This window comes from Dermacentor variabilis, chromosome 3 (genome assembly GCF_050947875.1).
Source record: "Dermacentor variabilis isolate Ectoservices chromosome 3, ASM5094787v1, whole genome shotgun sequence".
Taxonomy (NCBI): Eukaryota; Metazoa; Arthropoda; class Arachnida; order Ixodida; family Ixodidae; genus Dermacentor; species Dermacentor variabilis.
Genome location: NC_134570.1, coordinates 5,877,679 through 5,897,470, shown reverse-complemented (window position 1 = coordinate 5,897,470; position 19,792 = coordinate 5,877,679). Strand labels below are relative to the sequence as shown.

Below are 19,792 nucleotides of genomic sequence, written 5' to 3'. Positions count from 1 at the left end.
GACATGTGTCTCCCACATGTCACCCAGAGAGCTTTTCATGCCGATTTAAAAAATATAATTACTTTTTAAATTAACGGAGTGGTTCCAAATATAATTAAAATTGATCACCTATTGTTTATCTGAACAATCGTAAGAAGAGTATCAGCCAGAATGTTTATGAAGACATATGGCTGGATACTACAAAGTGTTAGCAACACAACTGTAGGACTACATATTTTATATTGCAGGTATTACCAATTTTACAGCAATTTGAAGTTCGATCTCCAAACATGGCAATCATGTGGTGCAATTAGTAGCCAGACTTTAAAATTCACAAAAGTGAATTTAAAAAACCTGCTCCTCACTCCTCCTGTGTCCTCCCTTGTCCGTGTTTTTTGGCGCTGTTTTAAATATGAATGCTCCTAGCATTGTGCAGTACACACATGTAGCTACATGCCACTGTTAAAAATATGGTTCTATGTGCCCTGAAGACCCGAGATAGCGTATCGACAAGATTAAAAGACACCAAAAATTAGATTCTGAGAGAACTTTAAAAACAAAATGAGCTTATTTTCATAACAGAACACAAAATCATCATCATCATCATCATCATCATCATCAGCCTGGTTACGCCCACTGCAGGGCAAAGGCCTCTCCCATACTTCTCCAACTACCCCGGTCATGTACTAATTGTGGCCATGTTGTCCCTCCAAACTTCTTAATCTCATCCGCCCACCTAACTTTCTGCCGCCCTCTGCTACGCTTCCCTTCCCTTGAAATCCATTCGGTAACTCTTAATGACCATCGGTTATCTTCCCACCTCATTACGTGTCCTGCCCACGCCCCCATTTCTTTTTCTTGATTTCAACTAAGATATCATTAACTCACGTTTGTTCCCTCACCCAATCTTGCCTTTTCTTATCCCTTAACGTTACACCTACCATTCTTCTTTCCATAGCTCGTTGCATCGTCCTCAATTTAAGTAGAACCCTTTTCGTAAGCCTCCAGGTTTCTGCCCCGTACGTGAGTACTGGTAAGACAGCTGTTATAAACCTTTCTCTTGAGGGATAATGGCAATCTGCTGTTCATGATATGAGAATGCCTGTCAAACGCACCCCAACCCATTCTTATTCGTCTGATTATTTCAGTCTCAAGATCCGGATCCGCAGTCACTACCTGTCCTAAGTAGATGTATTCCCTTACCACTTCCTGTGCCTCACTACCTATCGTAAACTGCTGTTCTCTTCCGAGACTGTTAAACATTAGTTTTCTGCAGATTAATTTTTAGACCCACCCTTCTCCTTTGCCTCTCCAGGTCAGTGAGCATGCATTGCAATTGGTCCCCTGAGTTACTAAGCAAGGCAATATCAACAGCGAATCACAAGTTACTAAGGTATTCTCCATTAATTCTTATCCCCAATTCTTCCCAATCCAGGTCTCTGAATACCTCCTGTAAACACGCTGTGAATAGCATTGGAGAGATCGTATCTCCCTGCCTGACGCCTTTCTTTATTGGGATTTTGTTGCTTTCTTTATGGAGGACTACGGTGGCTGTGGAGCCGCTATAGATATCTTCCAGTATTTTTACATATGGCTCATCTACACCCTGATTCCGTAATGCCTCCACGACTGCTGAGGTTTCGACTGAATCAAACGCTTTCTCGTAATCAATGAAAGCTATATATAAGGGTTGGTTATATTCTGCACATTTCTCTATCACTTGATTGATAGTGTGAATATGGTCTATTGTTGAGTAGCCGTTACGGAATCCTGCCTGGTCCTTTGGTTGACAGAAGTCTAAGGTGTTCCTGATTCTATTTGCGATTACCTTAGTAAATACTTTGTAGGCAACGGACAGTAAGCTGATCGGTCTATAATTTTTCAAGTCTTTGGCGTCCCCTTTCTTATGGATTAGGATTATGTTAGCGTTCTTCCAAGATTTTGGTGCTCGAGGTAATGAGGCATTGCGTAAACAGGGTAGCCAGTTTCTCTAGAACAATCTGCCCACCATCCTTCCACAAATCTGCTGTTACCTGATCCTCCCCAGCTGCCTTCCCCCTTTGCATAGCTCCCAAGGCTTTCCTTACTTCTTCCGGCGTTACCTGTGGGATTTCGAATTCCTCTAGACTATTCTCTCTTCCATTATCGTCGTGGGTGCCACTGGTACTGTATAAACCTCTATGAAACTCCTCAGCCACTTGAACTATCTCATCCATATTACTAATGATATTGCTGGCTTTGTCTCTTAACGCATACATCTGATTCTTGCCAATTCCTAGTTTCTTCTTCGCTGCTTTTAGGCTTCCTCCGTTCCTGAGAGCATGTTCAATTCTATCCATATTATACTTCCTTATGTCAGCTGTCTTACGCTTGTTGATTAACTTCGAAAGTTCTGCCAGTTCTATTCTAGCTGTAGGGTTAGAGGCTTTCATACATTGGCGTTTCTTGATCAGATCTTTCGTCTCCTGTGATAGTTTACTGGTATCCTGTCTAACGGAGTTACCACCGACTTCTATTGCACACTCCTTAATGGTGCCAACAAGACTGTCGTTCATTGCTTCAACGCTAAGGTCTTCGTCCTGAGTTAAAGCCGAATACCTGTTCTGTAGCTTGATCTGGAATTCGTCTATTTTCCCTCTTACCGCTAACTCATTTATCGGCTTCTTATGTACCAGTTTCTTTCGTTCCCTCCTCAGGTCTAGGCTAATTCGAGTTCTTACCATCCTATGGTCACTACAGCGCACCTTGCTGAGCACGTCAACATCTTGTATGATACCAGGGTTAGCGCAGAGTATGAAGTCTACTTCATTTCTAGTCTCGCCGTTCGGGCTCCTCCACGTCCACTCTCGTTTATCCCACTTGCAGAAGAAGGTGTTCAATATCCGCATATTATTCTGTTCCGCAAACTCTCCCCTGCTATTCCTAGTTCCTATGCCATATTCCCCTACTGCCTTGTCTCCAGCCTGCTTCTTGCCTACCTTGGCATTGAAGTCGCCCATCAGTACAGTGTATTTTGTTTTGACCTTACCCATCGCCGATTCCACGTCTTTATAGAAGCTTTCAACTTCCTGGTCATCATGACTGCATGTAGGGGCGTAGACCTGTACAACCTTCATTTTGTACCTCTTACTGAGTTTCACAACAAGACCTGCCACCCTCTTGTTAATGCTATAGAATTCCTGTATGTTACCAGCTATATTCTTATTAATCAGGAATCCCACTCCTAGTTCTCGTCTCTCCATTAAGCCCTGGTAGCACAGGACGTGCCCGCTTTTTAGCACTGTATATGATTATTTTGGCCTCCTAACTTCACTGAGCCCTATTATATGCCATTTACTGCCCTCTAATTCCTCCAATAGCACTGCTAGACTCGCCTCACTAGATAACGTTCTAGCGTTAAACGTTGCCAGGTTCATATTCCAATGGCCGCCTGTCCACCACAATATAGTTGAATATATACAAGTGATATTGCATTAGTAGCCTCCAGGAATGTAGTCTTTCTGGCTAGTGTCAATACGGTGATGCCTTCTGAGCACCCGCTGCAAATTTTCATCAGCTGTAGGCTCAGAAGACATAGCCAGCATCTCGTTTGTCCCGGTAGCAGTGTCGTCAATGCAATCTAGTAGTTCCGATTTTCGGTCAGTAGCAGGAGTTGGCCCTAATGCTTAAAGTTGACACTAATGCTTTTCCTTGAGCTTCACTGTCAATTTGCTGCAAAAATTCCAGCTGCAGAATAATAGCGTCGTGCCGTAACATCGATGAAATGCGGCCGTTGTCAGGAGCGCTTCAGGGGACTAGGCCTAACACACCATTGGGATCTCCGGCTTAGCTCAACTGCAGGAGCTGGCGGGCTAAATATAGTTTGACGTAGCGTGAGCGCGCGCACACGTTACGGCACGTTGGCGAGAACAGCATCTATCGTTAGACCAATGGTTCGACATACCGATGCAGCCAGCGTAACCGGACGCGGCCAACAGACTCCAACGCTCCCCGCATCGACACTCGCCCATGCGCCGTTAATGTCAGACTATAAACGCCTTATCGATGTCACCAGGAAGCAGTGCGGCGGAGAGTCGTTTCTCGACATTATATGCCAACTTCCTATTCCTTTATTTTTTTAATTTTTATTTGAACTTCGTAACGAACCTCCGAGTCGAGGTCGGCATCGCTGCCAGCATGGGAAACCTCGTTGGCACGCACGGTGTGTGCGGAGCAGCCGCGGAGTGATGTAGACGACGCCAGCCTCGCCAATGGCGTGGCTAGCTGAGGGTCACGTGCCTTTGTCGACCAATTAGAGCATGCATTGGGCCTTCTTTGTGAGGCGGAATATCTTCACTGCCAATGTGTGGACAGAGCCGGTTGTGGCGGGAAAATGAAGACGAGAGACTGCTCTTTCAAACAATATATATGTCGGTGTGACCAAACGACTGCGGGAGTCATCATGTGCCATGGAAAAAGTGCTTTTTCACAGAAACTTTGCTCATATTTAGCCCGCACTGGTGCCAAAAGTTTACATTACGGCTAAAATATTGATTTAGAATGCGCAAACTTTGGCGAAGTGGTCGAATAATAGTTGGAAATTCCGAAAATACTATTTCCAAAATATTGATTTTTTCGCAATTTCTTGGCCTCTAACACCCGTGTCCCCCCCTTAAGTTGCATCCAGGTTTAACAATATAGTCATCGGAAAGTGCGTGAAGCATTCTAATACCCCTATTACACGGGCAAACTAAAGGGCACTTCAGCGAGCTGCATGTTATTGTGGTGGCGCGCTGCTACACGAGAAAGGAAAGTGTTCTCTCAAATTGGTGGCGATGGCCATTGGGAGCATGGCCGTAAAGGGGAGCGTGGCCGTAAGGAGCCAGAGATCGACAGTAGTTTTTTAATGTTTTTTTTTTCAGCATGGCACATTTTATTACCTGTAACGTTGGCATATATCTTATATGTTTTTAAATATTACACCTGACTGCTTTAAACATTGCTTTTTTTTTTTTACTCATTGCTAACAAGGCTACACACTTTGCCGCCGCAAAGAGTGTTCCCCGAACACACTCACTGACGAGTACTCTGCTGCAAGTGTCACTAAGTGTTCCAACCTGCGAATGACCCTAGTGGCTAAGTGCGCTCGCTCAAAGTGCACTTGTGTGACAGGGGTGTGAGAATGCTAATCACATTAAAAGCGAGCTGCACATGCAGGAATCAGTGACAAGTTCCACAGCGGCTACGTCAGAAGACAAGACTCGTTAGGTTGTTTTTATCGGGCCACTCTGTTAGCACACGAGCATGCCCACGGCTTCTTACACAGTAGTCAGTGAGGGCTATGTAGCTCCCTGGAAGAACATGCTACTCTGGAGAATTGCAATCCAATGCACACTGAACATTGGCGCCCGCACACAAATCACTAGGATGAAATCCCCAGAACCCCACCAAAACGTTTCCAGCAGTGTGCAGCACAGGGCAGCACAGGAAATGATAAGGGCAGACTGTATGAGAAAAGCCAGTGCTGGTGTCTCACGCTGGGTTCATGTCCTTGATGAGGGGCTCAAACTTAGGTCCTCCTGGGATTGACATGTTGAGAGCCTTGGCCGTGAAAAACGATTTGAGGTCGAACAGGTAGAAGTAGTTGTCATCCACCAAGTCAGTGAGCAACTGGTTGGCCAGGCGGTACAGTGTTGCCATCTGGGGCAGCGTCAGGTTCCAGTGCCGGTACGTCACGCCATTCATATGCCTGGAAATGGGCAATAAGGAGACATGTTGACAATCACAATTGAGAAACCTACATGAATTAGCCTGGTACAGTTGAACTTTATCATAGCAAACACTGATATACAGTAAAAGCTCATTGCAGTAGACTTCCCATTATTTCATCTGCAATTAATTGAACTTTTTGGTTAAGTCGCTCCCGACCGAATGTCCTGGCTGACACCCATGCATTTCTATGGGGCCAAACTCATTATTTCAAACCTAAAATTGTCCTTCGCCGGATAACTCTAAGTTGACCAGCCAGCATGTGCACACCTTCAGTGGCAGCGCCTGTCTCGACAGAGCTTAGGGGACAGTGAATGTGTTGACCACACATCAACTCCTGTTAAAAACACCTACTTTTAGCCTGGCATTTTGACCTGCGTCGTGTAGGTGTGTGGCATGTGTTATCATGATGGCACCAAACAGGCGATGCCACTATAGTGCCGCTTTCAAACAAGAAGTTGTGCTAACCGCAGAGGCATCGTCAAATGTTCAAGTTAAGCAGGACTTCTGCATCGATGAGAAAAACATCCGTCATTGGAGGAGGGCATTAGGAGATGCCTTTTGCGTGCGCCACAACAAGGATGGCATTTACCAGACCGCAGCAGCAACGATGACGTGGAATAGACTTGGCATGTTCATATTCAATAAATGTTCTCATTTTGCGAATGCTGTCCTCAGATTTTTTGTTCAGCCTACATTCTTGATAAGTTTCTTTTCTGGCGGAGCTGCATTAGGCTAGTTTCCAGTGTTTTGTGTTGTGTGTAGGTAAAAATGATGCCGGCATCTACAGAACTAAGATAGCTTAAGGGGGGACACGGCCTTTGAAAACCGAAAAATCGCGAAAAAGGTCTATTTTTTGAAAACCACATATTCGGGCAGTATGTCTTATAAACTACCATTTCTGTAAATATCAATGTCCAATTTCATTCCTCGCGAAACTATTTCAAATAACATATATAATGAGCCGCGGCAGCCCTCGAGCAGCGAGCAAGCACTCAAAATACCCCTACTTGGTGCAACGCCATTTCTCCACCCCTCCCCCGAGCACTGCCATTTTGGTGTTGTTTTGTTTGTGCATTCTGGTGTTTTTTTTTTTCCCCTGCCACTTGCAGTGGAGGCGGCAGTGCAGGAGAGGCATAAATCGCTCAGGATTGGAGGGTTCGCGAGAGCTTTCAAGTTTCCAGCGGCTGAGACGCTACGCTGAGATTGGGCGAGGCGCGCACTCCTCAAAGACACGGGGGAGCCCGCGACTCCCATTGGCTTCTGCATGCAATGACATAGTGATCTCCTGCATAATGCATCCGGCCGTCGTCTGCTTCAGGTCCCCCATCGCCGGCGCCCTTTGTGTGTTCCGCTTGCTATCGTCTATCTTTGCAGCCGTTCGCATATTCTTCAAGTTTCTACCGTTTTTATGAGACGATTTCCAACAGTCTTTACGAGAAAGTTGTTGCATTTAGCCTGCCGATTGTTCTGTGGTCGGCCACAATGCGCCCAAAGAAACTCAAGACGCTACATGCGTTCGGTGCAAGGAAGCATTCTGTAAGCTCAGCTGCATTTTGAAGCTCGCTGCTCGCCGCTGAGCCGCGCGCCGATGACGATCGCACCAATGTTTCCTGTGCGGCAGCTTCTGCTTCATCTACGCAAGAGCGTGGTTGCATTAACACTTCTAGCAACGTGACTCCTGCTGCACCGGCGGAAGAATTTGTCATGACGAGTGTGCCTGGTGTCTTGTGCTCATCGATAGCGACTTCCACATGCTCTCTTTCATCTGCCTCGGACAGTGCAATCGCATTGTCCACTGTGCACTTCAAAACATGTTTCCTGACGTGTGAGGAGAAGGAGGCGGCGGATAAAAAAACGTGCTGCTGTGCAACGAGGACTTGGCGCTATGTCAGCGACGGAGCGAAAATTTCAACCAATGGAGCGCAACCCTGAAGCTGCCACAGCTGCAAGTGAAGGCGACAAATTTCCCCCTGTGCAAATCGATGCCCTAGGCGACCTGCTATCCGGCACCCTGTGTCAGTGATGCTTCGCGACTGGGATGAAGGTTCGAGGAGGCAACCAACTTGGACTTGCAACAAAGCTTGAGCTGCTATGTTTACATTGTGGAGTAGTTGCAAGCTCATGGAGTTCTGCTCGTCAGGCTGCTTCAATGGCCATTGACGTGAAGAGCCATTGTGGCAATGAAACAGATAGGGAAAGGACAAACAGACCTCAATGACTTTTGGGCAGCAATGAACGTGTCCCATCATGGCTTGCATCATAAGACTTTTCAGAAGCACTTGAAGAAATTCAGGGAACTGCAGACACAGTGCATAGACAAGTTTATGCAGAATCTGCTTCTGCTGTGAAAACTACCTACAAAGTAATAAATCCATATTTCAGCAGGGATATCACAGAACACTTTGATGGAACATGGCACAAGCGGGGCCACACGTCCCATATTGGAGTTGGTGCAATAATTGAATATCATACGGGCCTCATCTTGGATGCCATTGTTTTATCGAACCAGTGCCTTGGTTGCCAAGTAGGACCAAACCCTGGAGGTCCAGGCTACGCAAGCTGGCAGGAGGATCATGTGTGCCAGAAAAACACTGACTCCAAGTCTGGGAGGATGGAAGTTGAGGCAGCTGTCATCCTTCTCTCACGTTCGGTGCCAAAGCTCAGCCTCCGTTGCACAACACTCGTATCTGACGGAGATAGTGCCACCTTCTCTGCCCTTGTGCAAGAAAATGTTTATGGACTGGACCCCACTTTGAAAAAGGAATGCCTGAACCCCTTCCAGAAGAGGATGGAGACAGCACTGCGCAACCTTGTGCAGAAAAGTGACAAGGCTTTAGGAGGGAAGGGCAGGCTGACAAAGGCCCTCATCGACAAGTTGACTGACTATATGGCTGGGCCCTAAGGAGCAATTCCAACGATGTGGCTGCAATGCAGCGTGCAGTAATGGCATCGTACCACCACGTGACATCGACGGACGAGGATCCTCACCACGACTTGTGCCCTGAGGGTGCAGACTTGTGGTGTCGTCATAACACCAGCAAGAGTAATGGTGTGCCACCTCTGAAGCATCAGTAATATCTTCCAGGCTATGTTGCAGAAGCACCGCTACCTGTTTACGAGCACCTCTCACAGGCTTCTCTTCTGCAACGCTTCCTGGGAGCAAAGGCGCAGAATGCATCACAATCATTTCACTCCGTGCTGTGGTCCCTGATGCCCAAAGAGCAGGATGCGTCACTGGTTGCTGTGGAGACAGCACTGCATGAGGCAGTTTAAAGTATAATGCTGGCTGCCACAGGGCCACCCAAGAGTTCATCAGTGGGGCTAACACCTGGCCACCTGGCCATTCAACGGGCAGCCAAGAAAGATTCATTGCGCTTGAAAAGGCCAAAAAGCGATTGCAAGAGAACGTGGAAAGGCGGCAAAAGAAGAGTGCCTAAGGACATCTCTAGTACGATGCAGGGTCATTTTAGATCAATATATGTGCTTAAAACTATCAAAGCTTATTTTCTCAAAATGACTTTTTTGGCTTGTGAGGCTGCTTGTTTCGGCCATATTTTTGTAACCACTCATCAGATTCCCAAAGTTTCTTTTTTTTATTGTGTATCTGAATAAATTTCTGAGGGCAAGACAAGCAAATTTTTCTTATATACTGTGTCTGTTATTTGTGATATTTAATCAAACTTTGATTGATAAAATCTTAATCACTAACACTAAATTCGGTGGTCTGCTAAAATTTTTCAGCAAGGAAATTTAAAGAAAGGACTCTGTCTTGCCCTGAGGTATCCATATGGGAATCATCACAGTGAATTTCACAGTTGCACGACCTTTTGAAAATTCTCCAGGCCTGGAATAAGAAAACCATTTGCACCATTCTGACATATTGCTGTAACTTGAAAACCAGTGAACATAACTGCATGAAATTTTGTAGTTCTACTAATGCATTTGCTATGAGTCTATCATGAAAATTTCATTAAGATATCTCAATAAATAAAAAGTTGGTATCCAAGGATAGCCTCCACCTTCTTAAGCATAAGGCAAAATCATAGCGTATGTGTCCCAGCTGCGTTTCAGGCCAGATCAGTGAAAACCGGTCATGGATTATGGTTTGATGCGTCGCGATCTAAGCAAACAACGACAGTGTGGGCATTTTCACCCTATGCCTTGCTGACACTGGGCGAGAGCCTTGCCATGGAATGTGCTGACACATGTGCCACACAGACTGGGGACAGAATCGTCGCCACCATATACACTCATCCCAGAACATCAAAGAAGGACCTTGAAGACTATGATAGACACATATGGGTAAATCCCACGGTGTAAGAATATTATGAGAGGTGTGCTAACAGCGGTGCCTCGCCGTGCTGAGGGCAAGTCGACAACTTGCGTGTGCTTCTGCCATCCTCCGAGTGATGGCGCTTTATGTTAAGGGGCCGCCAGCTCATTCTAAAAGGTGAAGCCTCATCGACATCACATTAGCGTTCGCGTTTATCACACGCAGTTGCGAGCACTTCCGTGCTTTCCGCTTGTACACGCGTGTTGCTTTTGGCCGGTTTCTTGCGGTGTGAATTTCTTTGTGAACCTGTTCACCCATTTATTTCACACCATAACAATAGAAACAAGCGCGAAGGAGACAAAACCAACCACACAAGCACGAGCGGCGCGAGCAGACAGTAGTACGAAACGAATGGTCAGGCGGGTCTGCATAAAACCAGTTTACCGCGCGCACGTCCCTGAAGAGGCCACTCTCATTGGTCTCCGCCTTTCGCGGCTCGCGTCTTCCATCTCCCGCTCTGCGTTCGCTCTTTCATCTTTCGCTGCGCTCGTTGGCTTATGGCCTCCACACTATACGTGCCATCTTACAGGAACTGCCTGAAACGCACGCAAAACCGGTATGCTGGAACACAGGCGCTGTTCACACACCTCTCATAATATTGTTACACCGTGGTGGATCCTCACGGTGGATCCCAATCCCATTGTCGTCGTGGGCACTGTAACATCGATGTGTCTCATACCAACAGAAAGTGGTTTTTGGCGTTTGACTAATAGCTATAGCACTTTTTCAGTCATACTGCCACAGTACAGTATGACGGTTCCTCAGCATGACTGCAGATATTTCAACTGAAACAAACGCTTTTTAAATGATTACAAGAAAGCGTTTGATTAAGTCGAAACCTTAGCAGTCATGCAGGCATTACAGAATCAGGGTGTAGACGAGCCGTATGTAAAAATACTGAAAGATATCTATAGCGGCTCCACAGCCACCGTAATCCTCCATAAAGAAAGCAACAAAATCTCAATAAAGAAGGGCATCAGGCAGGGAGACACAATCTCTCCAATGCTATTCACAGCATGTTGTGGGGAGCACCCGCCTCCATTTCCTCCCGCATACCCGCGTCGTCCCGTTCACACGTGGCCGACGGGTCGGGCCGGCGTAGACAAGGGAGAGGCACTACGCGCCCTCCCTATCTCCGTCGCTCTTGTGACGCGCGTACCCCTCTCCCCTCACGCGGCTCACGGGAAAAGGAAACGTATCCGGCGGGCGAGGAGGGCCTCCCCTCGCGAAAAGGTAAAAAGGCATAAAAGCACGCCACCGGAGGAGACCCTCGCTCTTGGGACGCCGACACCTGGACCACCTGGACGAAAGCACCTGGCACGTGAGTGACCTCGTTTGTCTGATCCACCCAGACAACGAGGCAAGCCTATTTACTACTATTACTGAGAGGACGTCCCTCTGCGAGTGTTCATTATTGCTAATAGCAATAAACGTTATTACCGTTGACGCCACTGGTTGCCTTATTCGTTCGAACCCGGCGTAGCCGCGATTCCCGCGCTACGGGTTGGGAGTACCACGAAGCGACTGCGTGGGGCTAGATCTGGAGCTTGCCTTGAGCCCTAGCCGCACGCAGAGTGGAACCCCCACAATGTTTACAGGAGGGATTCAGAGACCTGGATTGGGAATAATTGGGGATAAGAGTTAATGGAGAATACTTTAGTAACTTGCAATTCGCTCATGATATTGCCTTGCTTAGTAACTCAGGGGACCAATTGCAATGCATGCTCAGTGACCTGGACAGGCAAAGCAGAAGGGTGGGTCTAAAAATTAATCTGCAGAAAACTAAAGTAATGTTTAGCAGCCTCAGAAGAGAACAGCAGTTTACGATAGGTAGCGAGGCACTGAAAGTGGTAAGGGAACACATCTACTTAGGGCAGGTAGTGGCCATGGATCCGGACCATGAGACTGAAATAATCAGAAGAATAAGAATGGGCTGGGGTGCGTTTGGCAGGCATTCTCAGATCATGAACAGCAGGTTGCCATTATCCCTCAAGGGAAAAGTGCATAACAGCTGTGTCTTACCAGCACTTACCTACAGGGCAGAAACCTGGAGGCTTACAAAAAGGGCTCTACTTAAATTGAGGACAACGCAACAAGCTATGGAAAGAAGAATGATGGGTGTAAGGTTAAGGGGATAAGAGAGCAGATTGGTTGAGGGAACAAACGCGAGTTAATGACATCTTAGTTGAAATCAAGAAAAAGAAATGGGCATGGGCAGGGCATGTAATCAGGAGGAAAGATAGCCGGTGGTCATTAAGGGTTACGGACTGGATTCCAAGAGAATGGAAGTGTAGCAGGGGGCAGCAGAAAGTTAGGTGTACGGATGAGATTAAGAAGTTTGCAGGAACAACACGGCCACAATTGGCACATGACCACGGTAGTTGGAGAAGTATGGGAGAGGCCTTTGCACTGCAGTGGGCGTAGCCAGGCTGATGACGATGACAGTATAATTTAGGCATCACAGATTCTGAAACAAGTGGTTTCCAATAGCCTCTTGTTTTGCGATTTGATCCTCGCTTCCCCCAAGGAGCAGAATGAAATTGAGTGACGTGTGGTGGCAAAGGGTGAGCTACCCTCGAACTAAATGAATCAGAAAACTATTCAGACAATTTGAAAGAAACAGACTTAATGTCTCCAAGGAGATACTGTTGAACATGTTCATTAACTTTTCCAGAAAACCTGAAATTGGCACCAGCCAGTAGAAAGCCGAGTACTCACTTGGTCTCTGCAAGGGGCTTATGGTCATAGAACCATTTGCAGACAGGCGAATCCTCATCATTGTCCAGGTCCATCTGGATGGCCTCCAGGGGTTCCACATCCAGCACGTTGTCTGCATAATCCAGCGGAGGCTCTTCATCATCGAAGGGGGGAAACCGCATGCGCTTGAAGTGTCGCCGATCACGCTTCTCTCGGCGCATCATGATCCACATAGTTCTGCACAAGTGGAATAAAACACAATGATGATACCAACGACCGCACAATTTATTGGAAACAAACTTTACTGAGTAGAAAGCAATGCAGCAGAGCTGCAACTAACTTGTACCGACACCACATGCAGCACCAGCTGCAACAGCCACATTTCCAGTTACACTATTTTATGGCCCCAGCCACAAAAATTACATTGTCATAACATTATCTTCAATCGTAGCACTACAATATTACAAAGAATGCTTCAAGGCCTCCTTAAGGAAAAAACAAGAAATGCAATTACACCCAAAATGCAAAGTCATGTTAGCAATACAGTAAACTCTCAGTTGTATGAACGTCGGTTTATCGAACATTTCAGAATAATGAACTTTTTAAAAATCCCCGGCAGTTTTCTTATAGATTCTATGCAAAAATGTTTCACTTAAACGAATTTCGGAAAAGTCAATATTTTGGTTTAACAAACTCGCTCAGAGGACCAAGGCTTATTTTTACGATCAGAACCGATGCCCGCCCTCATCAAACCGCCTCGCTGGCGCTACAGCGCCTCTGAGGCAAAGCGGCGGCGCGGTAAACGAACGGCAACGAGGCATAGCCTCCGAGATCGCCCGCACAAAACGAGCAAGCATGTAATCTCGGAGGCCCTGAACAAAGTAACATCGATGGCGCTTACAACGCCACCAGAGCAAAGCAGCGATCTGTCACACCACAAATCACGTGGTGTGTGTTTTTTTCCGACCGGCTAGTCGTGGCATGGTCGTCGTCATTTTCTTTCGAAGAAGACGAAGAAGAGGCAACTGCCGAGCCAGTTTCAAGGCCTATAACTCTAGCTGAGGTTGTAGGGTACATGGGAAAGTTGAGAGACTGTCTCAACAGCAAGCTGTGCCAGAAGTGTACAAAAACATTTACTCTTTGGACAGTTTTGTTACTTCCTGTGCTTTAAAAGAACAAGTGCAGAAAAAGATTACAGATTCTTTTTCTAAGTGAGAAAGGCAGCATTATAACTGTTATGAACCTTGTACTTGTTGATATGTACAAATTCCATTTCACACATTTCTAACACTATGGATGCCGTGTCTTTTGCTCCATGAATTACATTTTCGAACTTTTGACTCTGTATGCCATGTCTTATGTTGGTCTATCAACATTCAGTTTAATGACCTTTCAGTTAAGTGAACTATTTCCTTCGGTCCCTTGAAGTTCACTCAAGTGAGAGTTCACTGTAGATGGTGCACATGTGCAGTGTCACTTGCAAAAAATATTCACAAAAGCATGCAATCTGCTATGGAGCTTCTTGGCCTTTCCTCTGTCGCCTTTCCCTTTCCACCAACAGGTTCGCATAAACTGTTTCACTTTGTGCACTGCCTCATGAGGCAGTCTCTGTATTCATGCTTAATTCATGTTCATCCATGTTCCAGGAGTTCACAGTTGCCATGAGGACACGACAACGAGCCACTTCAGTTATGGCTTATGACAATCCCTAAACCCTCCAACGATTATTGCTAGAAAGTTCCTATATCAGCTAGTGCAGTCTGCTTTCGTTAATTCAACCTTGACGGGACCAACAATATTTTACCTAACTATATGATGGATGGAATTAAACATGATGCATACAAAACAGCAAAACACGCGAATTAATCTGCCAGTATTTGTCCCAAATGAAATGCGCATACCCTTTCTGTGTCCAAAGCAGAAAACAAACCAAGAAATGACGTTAAAACTCCTAAACAAAGTCAAAATGTAATTCACACCCAATTTTTTACCAAGGAAAATGGGCAAGGGTCTAATGTGTTGCACAATGGTGGCTGGTTTTTTAACTGCTGCATTACCGCTAAAAATGTGCTCATTTTAGGTTCTTTTATGTTTTAACGTTTTATTTGAAAGACGCAGCAGCCACAATGAATACTGCGCTGCAGTAAATTAGCATAATCACCAATGCTTTCAATGCATGTATAGCAGTAGAAATTGCTCAGACAATATTCAGAATTATTATGTGAAACTTCAAAGAAGCACTTCAAGGAATATGAATGAAAATAATAATTTGCTATCTTTAACAGAAGTACTGAGGGTAAGAAATCTGAAATATAGTCCCATATATATGTTCCGGACCTCGCAGGGACCAGAAAATACTACAAAAAACCGAACAGCCCGAAAAACTTGTTCAACCCAAAAAAATAACATTTATTAAACTAAGAGTGGCTTTAAAAAATAATACCCTTCCTCATACTGTGCTTGGAGGCAATCAGATTTGCTTGGATTTGCGCAAGGGTGATTTTCTGTATGCAGTCTGACAACAAGAGCCACATCGCGTTGGCAATCTCTGTTGCCCGAGATCGCCATGGAGATTGAAGAAATGAGGCATATTTCTTTGCATCACTTGGCTCTCACGAAGGCACACGAGGTGGCGGCAATCACGCAAATGCAAAGCCGCACACACACAAAAATGCGACGTTTTCAAGACACACCACATGCAAATAGCATAGGAAACTTTTAAAAAAAGAATGGATCTCGCATTAAGTGATTATGACGATAGTGGTGACCGAAAAAAGAAAGAAAGAAAAAAAGTGCCAAGCCCTGCAGTATTTTGTCAACCAAAGAAGACCGAGCATGGCCTCCCGACACATGTCGTGCGCTCTCTATTGAAAGCGTGCATCTCCCAATGTTGGAGGCTATAATGTGGGCCACTGGAAGCCAAGTGTAGCCATGCCAGTGAAAAATCCAACATGACTGCCCCCCACATTCGGGTAGCGGGGCTCAGAACGAGCAATTCAGTCCATAAAATCGAAGTTTGGAGCCTAAATTTGTCTGAAAAATCGGCCGCGAGAATGCATTAGCTCAATGGGAGCCCCGACATTGCATTTATGAAGTGCAGAATCTCCATCAAGTGAAAATTTTTGGTGTCCAAGAAATCCATCGGCGACAGTATATAATATATGCACCTGGATCCTTGTGCTCAACTCTTATATGTCAGATCACACACGAAAATTATGACAACTTGCCGACTTCAATATCAGCCACAGTGATGCTCATGCTATGCAGGAAAGCAGTAGCTTCACAAATGGGAAAACGGGTATGTTGCTAATGTACAGGGAGCCTTTGTTTTTACTCAATGCAGCCGACACCTGGTTGGTTTTTTAATACTTGCGAAGCAATAGTTGTCAGGTCACAGAGATTGCAGAAGCCTCCTCATACTTAATTATTGCATTTAACCAGCATTTCTGTGGAAGCGAGGTGGTCCAGCGTGCTTCCAAATGGCGCTGGAGCCTCAACAGGCTTTGTTCAGTTCCTGTAAAGTACTGCAAAATAATGTGGAGCGTTGCACAATATTGTACAGCAATGCATAGGCGCACTTGCACGGGCAGTGTCCATAATCAATGGTGGTCTAGCCGGGTTAGAATTTGGAGCAATTTTTGGAGCAGGCAGAATGTCGTTCAGGAGCAGTTTAGGAGCAGCCACACCAGCATTTTGGAGCAGTTTCTGAGCAGAAAAATTCATGTTTTTTGGAACACTTGGTGTACTACAGCAGTAGTCTGTAGCCATTTGGCGAAGCCTGTTATTACTGTGCAATCAGTAAGTGCTGCTCAACAGCGAAGCAAGACAAAGCCAAGAGCGGCCTTCCCATGAATGGCATACCATGCATGGTATGTTGCAAACATTTATTTGGGTAGGCAAGAAACTTACTTTTGTAAACAATTCAATAAAATTTTGTAGGCTATTGACAACAAAGATGCGCACCTCAGCACAAGACTGACATAAAATTACAAATGAGCTAGAACAATCTGCACAATCAGGCACAAGACAAAAAGTGATAGCAAATGTCTTATGTGCCTTCCAAATGACAGATGTGCTTTACCGCACTAGACAAAATGCGTATTATGCCCGATGACAATACTAGTAGCTCAACAAGAGACTATGCATCTATAAACGGCACCAAGATGAGATGAGATGAATGGTGTGTCGCAAAGGTGGTGATAGCGTTGGAGAACAATGTTCGTACCATCCCACACACTTGCTTTCGTTGCAAGGTGGTTTTTCTGCTTCCCTTTTGTCGTGTGTCCTCTGGGAATAGATACAAGTCAACTCGGCGTAAACATCAAGTTTTGTCACTCATACCCGACTGAACTTTTGAAGCACTACTGATTAGGCCTAACAGCCAAGGCAGTGTGCCATTGCGAAAATTGGCTATTGGCCGACGTGACCGGCAAGCTTTCCACAAGCAGTCACACGGATGGCTCGCCACTAATATGTTCGTATAAGTGGCTAACTGGCGATCAGTCCCAAGATCATGCATCCGTGTTTTCAACAACCGTCGAAGCCGGAAACTACTGCAATCATGCATAAATGTTCACAGATCGACAGAAAGTTCCGGCTGCATGCGCAAATGCATATATCTGCGTGCTTGAACACCCGTACGTGATACCATCTGCGTGCCTTCCAGCGGCTAATCGGTCCTATATCTTCACACATAGGCGCTGCTTTTGTCACCACTCCTCTTGTCGGCATTAGGTATAGGAATTGTTTCAATTGGGCTTGATGACCAGGATGACCCTTGTACCTCATAATCAGATTGTGGTTTCACCATGTGAAAACTCTAGAATTAAACTACTTTTGTTCTGAAAGCAAGTGAGCGCCATGTTAAGGCTGTGTGCAATGCATCGACCTCAGCAGAGTATTTCATCAAATACAGTCAACGACTGAATTTTCGGACGCCAAAAATTTTCGGACATGCCTGATATTTCGGACATCTTCGCGGCACCGCCACGAGCCCCACAGAATCAATGTATAAGGACATCTGAAGTTTCGGACGCTCGAACCCCCCGCCGTCCAATTTCCCGGACTTTTTGACGCAATGGACGGTCCTTTGGCTCCTCACGCAGCGCCCTTGCAAAGGAAATCGACTTGCAGCCGAAGCATATCACCGCTTTGAACCACAACTAGCCGAATCTAGCCATCACACACCGATTTGGTCTGGCCACGCTGGCTATGTTCATCGCCACACTTGCGGCGCAGTTTCCGGAGCGGCGCCATTTCATTTGTTTGCGCAAGCCACATTTTGGCTAGCGTGGTGTGTGGTTGTGCTGTTGTATCAAGTGTGCTCTGCGACGCTAGGCCTAGGTGCTTCAACGCTCGTCAGTGAACTCCATTGTTCGCAACTTGAGGATTTCGCTTGCCTTCGATGGCCCCCACTCCGTCTTCGTCGTCCTCGCCAATGGGATCGAAGCGCGGAAAGCAGTACCGTCGGTTAACAATGGAGACGAAATCCGCCATTATTGAGCAAGTTGGTGTCGGTGTACAATGCTGACATGACCCTTGCTCAGATCGAGGCGAATATGATCGCATGCAACTGGAACGCCGTCCAAACAACAAGTTCTTCAAGCCACTGCAGCAATAATACCGGCTGCGCAACGATGCACATGGACATAATAAACCGGCGGTCGGCTGCATACAGAGTTTTTGAACGCCTCTTTTTATAGCCACTTCACTGATGCTTTGGCAGGGTTTCGGAAGCCTGGTACTTCGCCCTTTACCTCTAGATCCGAGAAAAAAAGAAAGAAGGTGAGTTTTTTTGCATGCATTCATTTTTTCGGACTGCATGAATTTTCGGACGTTTTTACGTTCCCTAGAGGGTCCGAAAAATCAGTCGTTGACTGTATACGAAAAATAAAGCATTAGATAATAGAGTCACAAACTGAATTATTTGAATGTTCCCAAATTGATTCATATAGTTGACTGCAGTCAACATCCGATTTTTTGGACTCCGTAGGAGCCGTTAAGACGTCTGAAAAATCAGGCAGTTCGAAAAAACGAATGCATGCCTTTTACTGTCCCCAAGGGCTCAAATCGCCACAGGCACGTCCAAAACAGCTCTGAAGGCCTGTCAGTACACTTATTAGGGACATCCGTGCTCGTACTGTGACAGGAGATAGCGGGTGCACATGTGTTTAATTAAAGAACACATACTGTGTCCCATGATAATTGCCTCGTCCAACCTTTGGTATGCTTCACCGCAATACCTTGCATAAGCGTCACCGCGTAACACTGCTCTATTGAGGCAAAGCTGAATTTCAGGAACCGGAATTATGCAATGTGTTATGCTTACAGAGCTTCGAAGCCATTGGCGAAGGTTGCAAAGGCGGAGTTGATGCCATTGTTAACTGCGGTGAATTTTTTAAATGAAAAACATGGCACCAAACAGCAAGAAGCTTGGTAGCAAATGTCAATATAGCTAGACGTAGTGTTGCCGTGGTGGTGGCCATGGCTGCTAGCGTTCCTGCGTGCGAGAGCACCTGTTCAAGGCGGCGAGGTAATCAAAATGGCGGCAGTGGTGGCTTCGATCAATGCCGTTTCAGACCTGCAGTCATGGCAAAAAAGTACAGAAAATCCGACGAAGTGTTTTTGGGTCCAAAATTTCAGAAGGTCTTATATATTCGTATACAGTCGAACCTTGATATAACGAAGTCCAATTTGCAGCCGAAAATTTCGTTAAATCGCGAGTTTCGTGAAGTCGAGGTTCGCATGTTTCAGCAGTCCAAATAAAGATGCAGGTTCTTGGAACACTCCTGGCCTATGGCAGCTTGTAGATAGCAAAATTACAAAGATAACCAATAAACCCCGGAACTAATAACACAACCAAGAGCGTGATGCCCGATAGCCAGCGGGTACGAACGCATTTTTCTCCATTACGCGTACGGTGAAGAGCAGGTCTGCAGCAAGCGCCGCGCCTAGTGCTCATAGCTGCCACTACATGTGGCCATCAGTGCCATCATCCATCATGATTTGTCATCACTAAAAAAAAAAATTTCC

At 45.9% G+C, this 19,792-nt stretch overlaps 1 protein-coding gene across 2 annotated transcripts in view; it reads right to left on the bottom strand.

Moving 5' to 3' along the window:
- Positions 1-19,792, bottom strand: part of Prp8 (pre-mRNA processing factor 8) — a 376,058-nt gene that overhangs the window by 336,466 nt on the left and 19,800 nt on the right. For both annotated transcript variants that reach the window (XM_075684108.1, XM_075684107.1), the window contains exons 5-6: positions 12,782-12,997; positions 5,495-5,707 (exon numbers count right to left, since the gene is read on the bottom strand). In XM_075684108.1, the coding sequence (XP_075540223.1) occupies positions 5,495-5,707; positions 12,782-12,997 (429 nt within the window). The remainder of the gene's footprint in view (positions 1-5,494; positions 5,708-12,781; positions 12,998-19,792) is intronic.